Raw genomic sequence first — 13,057 nt, 5'->3', positions numbered from 1 at the left:
CAGGAAAATCCAGCACCAGAGGACTAAGAAAAGCCCAAGCACTTACGAGCTCTTCACAGCCAGACTGTTCCCCAGATATTGCCATAGGATTTTTTAAAAGATTTATTTGTTAATTTTTAGAGAGAGGGGAAGGGAGAGAAACATCAATGTGTGGTTGCCTCTCATCCACCCCTACTGGAGACCTGGCTCACAATCCAGGCATGTGCCCTGACTGGGAATTGAACTACCGACCCTCTGGTTTGCAGGCCAGTGCTCAATTCACCAAGTCACACCAGCCAGGACTGTTGGCACAGGTATAAAGAAAGTTTACAGAATACACAATTCCGATCTGTGGACCTCAGCACAGAATCATGAAACAATTTATAATAAATGATCCAATGCTGGAGAGGGCACCCTCCACCCACAAGGTCCCCACCTCCTTGCACATGAAGCCAATGGGCACCTTCACTGGGGGCATCACAGGTGTGAGCTCACAGTTTGCAGGGATGGAAAAGGTACTAAGTCGCTCTCACATTTGATGGTTATTAATTTCCTGAAGATGCCACTTCCTCAGATGGACTTGTGCAAAGTTACCTAACTTCTGGGTACCTCGTTTCCTCACAGGTAAACGAAGCTGATTCCCACTGGGTTCCAGTGAGGGAGGATGGAGGACAGAGCCCACGCGACCACCTGGAAGAGCCTTCGGGAAAAATGTTGGCTCGGTGGGTGGATGATGATGGTGGGGGTGTTATGTTCCACCTTTCCAGATGGGACATTAAGGACAGATGTTGTTCGCTGAACTTGTTTGTCATCAAACATATAGGAAGTGCTAACTTATAAAATTGCTTGGGACAACCACGTAGAAAATGAAGGCACAACTGAGCCCACCTCCTCGCTAGCCTCTTCTTAAGGTGATGGCCTGCTTCCTGCATGTTATCAGCCATGGTTTACACATTCCTTTTGCTACCAGTGGTTCTATGCAACCAATAAAGTATTTTATTTATCTCTGTAGTCTTAGACTTCACATACAAATCATGCAATCATGGAGGCTGACAAGCCCCACGGTCTGCCAGGGGCAAGCTGCAGACCAAGGAGAACTGGTGGGTGAGGTCCAATCCAGAGAGTGACACCGGGTTCCAGACTTGAAAGAGCCGACGTTTCAGTGCCAGTCCAAAGGCGGACAACAACCGAGGTCTCAGCACCTAGGCAGCACAAAGGCAGCACAAAGGCAGCACAAAGGCAGCACAAAGGCAGCACAAAGGCAGGGGGAGTCCCTTCTGACTCATGGAAGAGTCAGCAGCTCGGTCCACTCCAGCTTTCAACTGATGAGATGAGGCCCACCCACACCAGAAAGGGCAATGGGCTCTATCAGTCTATCAATTTCAATGTCAAATTTATCCAAAAACACCCTAAAAAAAATACCCAAATTAATGTTTGATGAAGTATCTGGGCACCTCCCAGCCCAATGAGGTTGATACACAAAATTAAACATTACAATAAGTAATCATTAGGAAGTTGACTTTATCTAGCTTGAATCATATTTCTAAACATGAAACTACATTCACATTGTGATTCATTATATTCCCTTCCAAGATAATTTTAGATGCATTCAGCATACTTCTGAGCACTTAGCTCATATCAAAAACATTTCAGTTTGATCGATGAAGTATAAGAAACACAAATGTTTTATATCTAAATTCTGAAAAGAATCATGAGGTCATTTTCAATCTACCTGTGCTGCCTCAACATAAGGAAGTGTAAAGGAGTGAATATATAAGGGTGGAATCCCCAAATTCAGAATTATCTTCAGGAGGGCAGGCCCCTTGTAGGACAGGGTTCCCCCCACTAGATGAGTGTTCTGTATCGGTGCACCAGCAGGCATTGTTGTGAGAGGCTGTGTTCAGCTTCAGTAAATTTCTTTTGAAGACTCAACGCGTTTGCCCATTTCCCAATGCATGATTTACAAGTGCATCTGCCCACACCGAGCCGAGTGTTGAGCAGTTTCTGACCAACAACAGCACAATCTCCGTGTCCCACTCTCCCTGTTCACCCGTCTCACCCACAGCAACTTTTCTGATTTTCCCCAGATGGAAACAGTCCTCAGAGGGAAATGCTGTGCCATTGTGGAAGAGGTGATACAAAAAATACAGAAGCACTAAAAGGCATCAAAATCAATGAGTTCAAAATTGTTTTGAGTGGTGGAAAAAAGTCTCAATAGGTGTACTGCATCAAACGGAGAGCACTCTGAAGGTGACTGACGTTCAAAACATGAAATAATACACAATATTTTATAAATAAATTCTGGGTTTTTGGGGTCCCCCCCATATTACTTTAAAACTGAACAGATGTCAGGTCGATTATCACCACAGTACCACTGATTCCGGTTTTTCCCAGTGATTTCAAAGCAGGAAGGGACATTGCAACCGGAGTTCTATTTTTTCATGTATCCTGGCTTCATTTTTGTCCAGAAAGAGGCTAGAATGTTACAAATGCTAAACACCAAATAGAACACAACAGTAAGAAAAGGTAACTCAGTCAGTCCCCTCCAATTCTGGTAGTGAATCAGTTACACAGGTTAAAAACAAAGGAGTGGCTTGCAGGCCTCTGAAGACTGACCTGCAATGAAAACACTTACGGCGTGCTCACGCAGAACTCAGTAAGGAGGAAAATAGCTTTATCAACGTATGTTAGTTACTGTGATGCAAGACAGTAACAGAGTATCAGAATTAGTCATTTTTCCTAACTTAATGTTTGATGAATGCATCATGGATGACAGAATTCAATTCTCCTTTAAGAATGTTTTTATACTTACAGTCAGTGTTTTTGAAATCTCAATAAAATAGGTTATAAAAGTCAAAATTGGTATCCACAGAATCTTCACCATTTTTATCTCAAAAGAAATGTTTATCATCAATATATGTAGCAAAAATGATTATTTTGTACACATGAGATTATTAATTACAATACCACTGAACATGCATAAAATCCATCACAGCAGCAGGCTAAAGAATAAAAATCATCATATCCTATCAGTAAATGCAAAAGCATTGGACCACATCCAACATCCATTCTTGACAAACCCAGAAAACTGGGAGCAGAGGGGAACTTCCTCAGCTTGACGGAGATGACCTACAAAACCCTGCAGTTCACACAACACTTCCCAGTGAGAGACCAGTGCTTCTTCTCCAAGATGGGCTGGTCCTTGTCAGCTTCACCTACCCCAAGGGTCCTGAACCCCCTCCTAACGTGCCTGTTCTCTGCTGAGTCCTGTGCTACCATTTTGGTCGTGTCCACTGCAACTCCAGTCCCTCTGTCCCCTCCTTAGTCCCTCAGCCACTGCAATCCCCAAGACAGAAGAGGCTGGGACTCCTGCTGGGGCTCAGGGGCCTTCCCTGGGCGGTGACTTGAAGCCAGGTGCTCCCAGTAGAGAGGCCTCTTGCCACAGGTGGGGGACTCACCCTCAAGGCGTTCTGTACTCCTGCTGGTGGGGAAGCTGACGCAGTAGGTGGTTTTCTTCCCATCCCCAAAATACAAGCAGCCCATCTTTCAGCACAGTGATACAAGTGGGGGACCCCACAGCCCTCTGCATCAGCCAGAGTGGTCCACAATGCAGGGCCCATGTTCTTCCAAAACCCACAGGTTCCTGCCTCACTTGGTCCTGCTCAAAGAGTAGAATGGCAAGCTTGTTTTCTATAGCCTAACTTTTCAAAGGGTGGTGATTGGCCTCTCCCTGGGGAACATCCACTCATCCTGAATGCAGTGTTGTTGAGACCTGACAGACTGCTAGTTCCATAATGAAGGGGATGCCCTAGTAGATTCCAGACCCATCACACGCCCAAATCCCCGCAGCACACAAGCCCCGCAGTGGGCCTTAAGAGGTCTCAGTTTGAGTGACTCGAAAGCAGATCCAGGACTACACAGTCATTTCAGAGTGAAATGCTAAAAGTTCCAGTTACACATTTCATGCTCGAGTTTCTGCTCCTACCACCGCCTTCCCTGTTCATGCCAGCAACAGTGTCCACAGCCCAGCTGAGCCACAGGCAGGTGCCAAAGCCACCGTCAGAGCCTGACAGGGACTGCTGGGACCGGGAAGGCCTGCCCAGTGGGCCAGAGCAGCATTGTGCACTCTCCTGGGAGTGCACTTTGCAACAACATTGCTCTTGGGTTGCTGCACAGCCAAACAGGTGCGTCTTGAGGTGATACATCTGTACAAAACATAAACTAGTCGTTCTGGATTAAAACCATTAATATCCCTCTATCTGCTCAGTATGAAGAGACTCGTGTACATAGGACTAGACGGAAAAATGGCAAAACACAGCTTGTTTCTTTCACTTTTCACTCCCTACAGAATACAATGCACCCAGAAAGGCATTTAGAAATTAAAAATGAGAAAGGTCTTTTTATCCCCAAAGATGTTGTTTATATCTAGATGAAGTTAAATAACCTAAATGTGGACAAGTAAAAATGGTCTTAAATTTTCATTGAGAAAACAGAGGAGATTCCTTTTATTCTTAATGTTGATCATTAATCCACTATCTCTTTTTCAATTCACTCATTTTAAGTGCATCAAATACCTTGGTTATTTTTTTATTTCTACTGAGACTCCCAGGAATATTTCCAATCCTTTCCTTCAGACTTGTGACGCCTTCTCACCCGGCCACCCCTGAGTGTGGCCCCTGCTGAGTCCCACCACCTGACGAGACGGGGCTGAGGAAGGGCCAGGGCATCTGCTCTCAGGTGGCATCAAGTTTGGGGAGAAGGGTGAATCTCCCTAAAGGCAGAAGAGGCAAAGAAGAGAAAATCGCTCTCCTTTACATCCTATTTCCACCAAAACCACTCTGCAGCCCTGCCTAGTGTGGCTGAGTGGACTGAGTGCAGTTTTGCAAACCAAAGGGTCACCAGTTCGATTCCCAGTCAGGGCACATGCCTGGGTTGTGGGCCAGGTCCCCAGTGGGGGCGCATGAAAGACAACTACACATTGATGTTTCTTTCCCTCTCTTTCTTCTTCCCTTCCCCTCTCTCTAAAAATAAATATATATACAAGATCTTTAAAAAACCACTTAGCAAATCCATCCCATTCCCAGGCCCAGGCCAACAAGGTGTAGAGACAGCCTGGCAGGGACCTGGGTGGTTGAGCAGGAAGAGAGGCCTTAGGCACTGAGGTCATCCCTAACGGCCCTGGAGCTTCCTCCCAGGCAGGGACTGAGCACACGCGAATCCTTCAGGGATGGTGTTCCCAGACACAAGCCATGCATCTAAGCCGGACTGAGACACTTAATTCATTAATCAAACCCAGCTCATGCCTCATCAATTTTTTACAAGTAAACTCATTAAATCATCATAATATTAAAAGGGGCACAGAGGCAAAAAATGTTTTCCTGCATACATTCGGCAGAAGCCTGCTGAGTCACATTCTCGAAAGTCTCAAATGCACCGTTTATTCCCAGATATTGCCGGAAACAGTGACTTAACCGCCCTGCATGTGACAGTGACAAGACAGAGCAAGTTGGCGCCTAGTAACACCTGGCGAGCTGCAGAAGAGAAACAGCGCTCCCTCCCGACTGCCCCCGCCCCTCCCCCCTCTCCCTCCCTCTCTCTCAAACACACCTGTGAACAGAAACCCTCTCCGCTTCCTCCTCTCATCCTTCTCTGGAACGCCTATCATCACCTACCACATTTACCAATACCACCAGTGTGCCTTTATATAAGCCCGCCTGTGCTTCTGCTGGCCGGTCTCCTCTAGAAGGTAAACTCTTTGAGGAATGAAACTGTCCCTCTTTTCATCTGCTACTATAATCTGGGCACCCAGGACATGCTAGTCATGTCGCAACTTTTTATTGAATGAATAAAACTACTTAGGAGCTATCTGGCAAAATCTCCTTTAACTTAACAAATAATGGTTCTCAAAAAATGTTTTCCTAATACTGGTTTCCAAATCACAGGCCCTAAATAACAACTCTGAATAATATTCCACTAATTTATTCATTTTAAAGTGTATTAAAAGTATGGCAGCCTTAATTCAGCTGGTGCATGTTTAATCCATGAGTGTGTATGAACACTTCTTCAGTCACATAACAATGGACGAAGTAATAAGACACAATCCAGAGACAGAATGTACAACAGGAGAGACTCCCCATATAAAGTACTTCATCCTTAAAACAAAAACTGGTCATCAAATTCCAAGCCTCCAGAATGAAAGCTTATTCATCTTCTTTCATTTTCAATTACAGTTGACAGACTGCCACGTCCTCTTCCAACCATGTTGTCTGACGAGGTCCAGACGTGGAAGGAAGGAATTCAAGGAATCATCTTCCTGGAAGAGAACGTGGCATACAAAGGGGGCAGTAATTTTGGGGGGATTGCTCTTAGTAACTTCCTTGCTGATGTTATTCATGGTCTTACTTTGTACCCTGATTCCCACAAGAACAGGCCATGAGGAGAAAGAGGCTCGAAGTGAGTCAATGATTAACTTTGAAGAAATTCTGAAGAGACAACTAGTTCTCCCCACACTACTGAATCATGCCCAAAATTGTTTAAACAAGGTGTTTATAAACCTGAGTAAGAAATTATCCCTGACTGTTCCCATAAAAGAACTCATGAATCAGTTACAACAGGCTGAATTATTGGCAGACTCTCCCACACCTGTTCCTTACCCACATATACAAAGGGTCTTCCAAGAAAACAAGAAAAAACTATATAGACCCCTACCCACAGCCCAGGGATACTCCTGGGTAGCATATGGGATTAATGGCAAATTATAGTATCCCCCAAGAGGAGTGAATAGTCTCCAGAGGGTTCCAGATCCCCCGTTGCCTTATACAGAAGCATATAATGAGGATGGCATCAGAATGGCCAATAACGATGGAGTCCATGTGCCTTATAATAGTCTAAAGTTCATGGAAAGGTTAGCTTGAAGCAGACCTCCCTGGTATTTATTAACTAAGGAACAAAAAGGGTCACTACTCTGCCAGCTTGTCAAAGGATTTTGCCCACATTTCCCCCATCATGCAGCAGCTACAAACAAGAATTCTTTGAACTATCCAAACAGAAATAGAACAAGACATGAGAAAGTCAAGAGTGGCCTGTACCCTACAAAATCTAATAAAACTGTCTATCACCTTTTAGGTCAAAAGGTTTACTGTGGCTAGATTTCCTGTCTATCTCTCCTCACGTGTTTGTTTTGGTGATCAGAAGGTGGTGGGATTGTTAGACACCCGTATTTCAGGTTCATTGGTTCGCATAATTCCAATGAAGTTGTACAAAATAATTTCTTGACCAGAGAACAAAGTCCCCCTAATGAAATAGCCCCTGAATGTCTAGAAGTTGTTGGAGTAACAGGCCCTCCTTTACCTTGAATAGGAATATATATCAATTAGAATTAGACAAGCAAAGAAATAAGAGAAGCTGGTTAGCTATTACAAACTAAGCACGTAGAAACAATTACCAGGGAGTCAGAGTCCATAGTGCATAGAGAAACATTTTAGACAGAAAAGATAGATAGCTAAGTTAAACATCACAAAGGCCTTATAATAAATTTCCTATAACCTCTACTTAATCTAGCGTATCCTTTTGCCCCATGACAAACTCTGAGAACTTTAATAAACAATAAGACATTCAAACTCTGTACATACAGCTATTTCTAATTGTCTGATTCTGGGTAGAAAATGTGCTGCTTCACCTAACTGCAAATGTTAATCACTACCAAAAATGAAAATATAAAAACCTTCTTGTACTTGCAATAAACAGAACAGAGCTTCACCGGCCTCTGAGTCGTGTTGTCATCTGTCTCCCATCGCCAACACCTTACCCACCTTTCAGGAACCTCTGGACCCAGCTGCAGCTGGACCGTGGCAACGGACAATGTTCTATCAGCCTCAGCTGTCCCGCATGGTGGTTAGCAGCAACATCATTCAGGACGTGGCCTCCCCCATTCCTCGAGCACCCACCTGGCACTGCACACGGTTGCTACACTAGTACTGACTGGATTCCCTACGCCGCACTTTGCGTCCCCTGTTCTGCAACTACCGATTTGTGCTTCAAACCTCCTCCCCCTTTTCCACCCAGTCTGCCAGGCTCCGCCCCTCTGGCAGCTGTCAGTTTGAGAGTGTATTTTTAAAGCAATAATTAGAACACTGGGTTGCATCTGACAAGCACCAAAACCTCTCTCCCCAATTTGCCCTCTCTCACTGCCCAACAAGAGAGAGAACTGAGAAACCGCAATTCCACAGTTACTGCTCGAAGCATCTCTGCCTTCTGCACAACTGCTCACGCTTCTTCTGCAGATTGTGTCTTTACTACTTTTGCTATTGTTTGGACAGGTTGTCTATCAGTGACTTACAGCCATACATCTTCCTCGAAAAATCTCAAGATACTTAAAACAATAGCAGTGCTGTATTCCAGGAGTGTATCAGAATTTAGCCCCAAAAGGAATATGAGCAGGAAGCGTAGGGAACACTAAGCTATTCAGTAGGTGTCACTCTCCCATCTAATTCCATTTAATCTTGACATACATGCTCTTCGTTGGAACAATGTTTTTAGTACTTGCACGGGAGCAAAGGCAACACATGCACACGGAAACCCAGTGTGAGGGAGAAGCTGGAGACAGCCCACTGCACCTGCGGGTATAGAGCCCACCATCCAAACACAGTTTCCGTCCCACAGTTATGCACATTCCATAACTGTCAATGGAACAAACACAGCAGCCAGGACAATGTGTCCCCAAATTACTCAAGTGTCACTCTGGCCACCTCCTCACGAGCCCACCCCCTCTCCCAACAAACCTGAGTCAACGTCAGCATTTCACTTCAGGAACAGGACATGATCCTCGGGGATAGCCAGGTCATATTACAGCAAAGAGCGATGAGGAAAGAGAATTTCATGTATTTCTGTGGAACTGGCCCAGCTTACAAACCACTGTCCAAAAGTCAAACTCTTTTACCCTTCTTAGAATAAATCAAATGCCCCTTAGGTTGCCCTCATGTGTCTCCCCCCAGACAGGTCCCCGTCACTTAAGACAGGCTACCCGCAGGTGGCGCAGTTCCGCCTGGGTCCCGGAGCCACTGCTGCCCCAGGGTGAGCACAGAAGGAGCCAGAAACATCGCTAAACAATGACAGAGACAAGCTTTGAAATGATAAAGTGTTCTGTACATGTAACATGAAGGAGTTATTTTTATCTTTACGCACAAATAATGGCTCTACCTCACCAAGCCATCAAGATGAGCACAACCCTTCCTTCTGGAGAACAGGTGTGGCCCTGCTGCCCACGTCTGCCACTCCCACCCTCTAGGTGTGATCTGACAGCCGCGCTGGTTTGATTTCCCCCGTACAAACATGCTGAAGGAAGGGCGCCAGGAGGGCTTCCTACTGTCATCCCCCCCCCAGGGAGAGCTGCGACCCATCGACCTCAATGTGACCCAGAAATTATCAACATCACATCGAAAACATTACCAGAGAGACAGACTTCCACGTGTGTGGGATGGGAGAGTGGGTGCAGAACAGTATCAAAGCGTTTGCAACCCCTGGTTTTCTCTGCAGTGACAGCCAGCCGTCTGCAGGGCTAAGGGGAGTGTACTCAGGGGGTGAGCACGCAGGGACACGCCGGTCACACACAGATGCTCAGAGGTCGGACAGGCAAGCACCTGCGGCCGCTGCCAGTGAGCTCAGGCGAGCAGTCTGGGATCTGACACGACATATTCTCATTCGAAAATGAAAACATCCAACTATTAAAACAAAACCATGCTCACCCATCCCCGGGAGCCTGGCTCACCACAGAAGCGCCTGGGGCTTGTTCAGACAGAGTCAGTGTCTCTCCCCCTGACATCTCCGCTCTCCAGGGGCCACCACCCACATGCCCAGATGCCTCCAACTTTTCCGCATCTGACTAAAGGCCACTCTTATGTCTAAACAGTAACAACAACAAAAACGTGTTGATTTCTTCATAAGCACCAAGCACGTCACAGACACGTTCTCACTGAATGTTCACAACCACCGTGGGCAGCAGCCGCTGCTGGGCACTTGGCGGCACTTTACAGAGCGGAAAAGGGCCCTTACAGAACCCGAGTCGCCAGCACATGGCGCACAACTGGCCTTTGCCTTCACCTGGAGCCTCCACTGCCTGCAGAAAGAGAAGAGGGTCAAGACCACGCCACCCACGGGGGTCACTTAGCGCGTCACAGGCTGTGGGGCAGCCTCACCCTGCCCCCGTCGGCATGCGCCACCACAGCACCCCCCCAGTGGTGCCCCTCCTCTGCTCCTGGCACAGACCACCCGGTCATTTTGCATCCTGCGGGCTCCTCGCCTGCCCACGACCCACTGCCAGCATCCTCCTCTCGGCTTGGACCGCCAGAGGCCCTGCAGCCTTTCTGAAGCAATGCCAGGCTGACATGCTCGCCCCAATTTCTGCTCCTCCGCCCCATCCCCTCCATGCTGCCTGGGCACCCGAGATCAAGATCCAACCCTGGCTCTGAGTCCAAGACTCAAACACTCAGATTTCCTGCATGATGCCCCAAGGGCCTCTTCGAAGGCCCTCACCACATCCGAAGGCCCTTTGTCCCAGCCTGCCCACCTCCTCCAGCCTCGTCTCCTCTATGCATCAAAGCCCCCAGTGGCCCTGGATCCCATGCTGCACCCACAGCCCACACCTCACGCATCCCCACAACGGGCCATCTGTCTGGCCTCACCATCCCTGCTCCAGGCCCACTGCAGCCAGGAAGCCACTCCCCAGGTTGACTTCCTCACTGTCCCCCACATGGATAAGGACAATGGCCTGGTCAGTCTCCCAGATTCAGAGCCTGCCCACCTCTGACTGGAGCCCTCCTGCCCCTCAGGGCTGTGCTTTTAAACAGGGCCTTGCCCACCTCACCCCAGACCCCACGCCTTCCCAACCAACTGGGGGCAGAGTAGCCAGGAGGGGCCAGGTCTGCTCTCTCCACTGACTCCCACCTTCCCTGTCCCCCCATGGTTCCCCTAGAACCACGGCTGTTCTCGGAGCACTCCACTGCCCCTTGGGAGTCTTTCTCTCCTTCTTCTGTTTGGAATTAATTCCTCAAACCATCTGCCTTCTGAACTCCCTCTAGTCTTTTACACAAACACTGTTAACACCTCCAGCACCTGCTTCCGAACCTGCTAAAAGCAGTATTCCCAGTTCAGGGACTTTTCCGGGCATCGTGTAAGCCAGGTCTGCAAGGTGACATGGGTAAGACAAGCCCCCAGATCTCAGGGACCTTTCCCAGGTGAGCAGCTAGCTAACGACTAATAACTTCCCAAATGGTCCCTATGTATATCTTTAAATTACAAAAAGAAATATTTATTAAATAAGTTACCTAAATGTGTATGTTAATATTGAGAAACATCCCCCAAAACTTAAAGACGCATAATAAATCATCCAGACAACGCCTTCTCCCACAGCAACTTCTTACTTACATATTAAACTTATCATGTTCTTCCATGAATTCATGCAGCAAAGCAGAGCATTCACACCATCCCAGACACTGTTCTGTTTTTGCAGTAATTATGCACTTTTCCCAACAATCCAGATACGTCAACAATCCAGACTACATCAACCTTGGCCTAAAGCCAAATACTAACATAAGAGAGGTACTATAATCATGTAAAATATTAGGGAAAGCAGTCAATTCTGTTTTCTATGACTGCAAATGGTATCTGTGAGAGGTACCAGAAAAACATCCTACACTTTTGTGTAAGTTGAGAACGCTCATCTTGAATCTGAACTCAAGACTAAATGTTCCAGAATGAAAATTAATCAAAACCAAGGAACATGAACTGAAGCTTTCAGTAGTTTGTTTACTGTGTTCATTCCTCCAGCTCAGTTTAATTCAACGCTTCTTAGCAAGCTTTAATTTTTTCCAGCAATTCTACTGATAGGTAGTAAAAACATAACATGGGGAAGAAGTTCTAAGCAGGCCCACAAATGAGTACTCAGGGGACAGATGACATTAGTGGCCCCCTTTCTACTATGCTGGTGGCCTGAACAGACATACCCTTGGTTTAAAAACTGCATTGAGGTGAGGAAACACGAGGCTCGACCACGCTCATCACCCACCTCCGTTGCTCCTCCCCGTGCTCTCCAGAGGGGACAGTGAGGCACTCGTCCATGTGTCCATGCAGCAGCCTGAGGACGTCCCCACCGATCAGATACCCTGTGAGGGCAGAAACGCAGTCACACATGAACCATCACGCTGCCGGGAGGATCACCGGGCCCCGCCCTTTGTTTTCAAGGGCAGAGAGACAGGCGTCTAATAAGGCTTGGGCCCAATCTCAGGGGTGGACGGGGCTGCCTGCCTGCTGCCTGCAGGCCCCAAGCCCCTGAGCCCCAGTTAGTGACCTTCCCACGGAAAACACCTCCTCAGCCCTATAAACCCCCACGAAGCACACACGCGTGGCTAGGCTCAGAGTTGACCGTGCACAGGTGGCAGCAGTCAGAACCAACCCTGATGCGCAAGCACCGCTGTGACCCAGCTCCAAGTCACCTGCGCTGGAAGATGGGAAATCTCTTTTTATCTTAAATATACATTTATTTTCTAAATTAAATAACTTAACTTATCGTTTATTCTATTACAGCTGTCCCAATTTCTTTTTCTCCCCTTTTGGTCCCCTCCACCCAGCCCGCCCCCTCTTGCCCAGTCACTCCCCCGCTGCTGTCCAGGTCCAGGAGTCATTCGTACAGGTTCTCTGCCTAATCCCTTCCCCTTCCGTCCACCACTCACCTCTCCCCCACCCCTCCGACAACTATCAGCCTGTTCCGTGTTTCTGCGTCTCTTGTTCTGTTTTTCTCATTAGTTTATTTTGTTCATTAGATTCCAGTTATAGGTGAGGTTATATGGTATTTGTCTTTCTCCAACTGGCTTATCTCACTTAGCATAATAGTCTCCAGTCCCATCCTGCAGTCAGAAAGGTAGGACTTCCTTCTTTCTTTCAGCTGCGTAGCTCTCCACTGTGTGGGATATCCCAACAGGAGCCTAACTGAGCAATACCCTGGAGCCACAACACTGGAGAAAGTAACCCCTAGAAAGCTAGCACATAAAACACATACCAGTTTTAAAGTTAACAATAGCACAAA

General features: G+C 47.1%; 1 protein-coding gene across 1 annotated transcript in view; it reads right to left on the bottom strand.

Moving 5' to 3' along the window:
* RYR2 (ryanodine receptor 2) overlaps positions 1–13,057 on the bottom strand; it is a 389,249-nt gene that overhangs the window by 288,062 nt on the left and 88,130 nt on the right. Inside the window, exon 9 of the mRNA XM_037037343.1 lies at positions 12,041–12,137. Coding sequence (XP_036893238.1) covers positions 12,041–12,137 — 97 coding nt within the window. The remainder of the gene's footprint in view (positions 1–12,040; positions 12,138–13,057) is intronic.

Source organism: Sturnira hondurensis, unplaced genomic scaffold, assembly GCF_014824575.4.
Source record: "Sturnira hondurensis isolate 20B ecotype Veracruz unplaced genomic scaffold, ASM1482457v3 Scaffold0022977, whole genome shotgun sequence".
In the NCBI taxonomy this organism is placed as follows: Eukaryota; Metazoa; Chordata; class Mammalia; order Chiroptera; family Phyllostomidae; genus Sturnira; species Sturnira hondurensis.
Note: the sequence above shows the minus strand (reverse complement) of the source record. Positions and strands in the feature narration are given on the sequence as shown.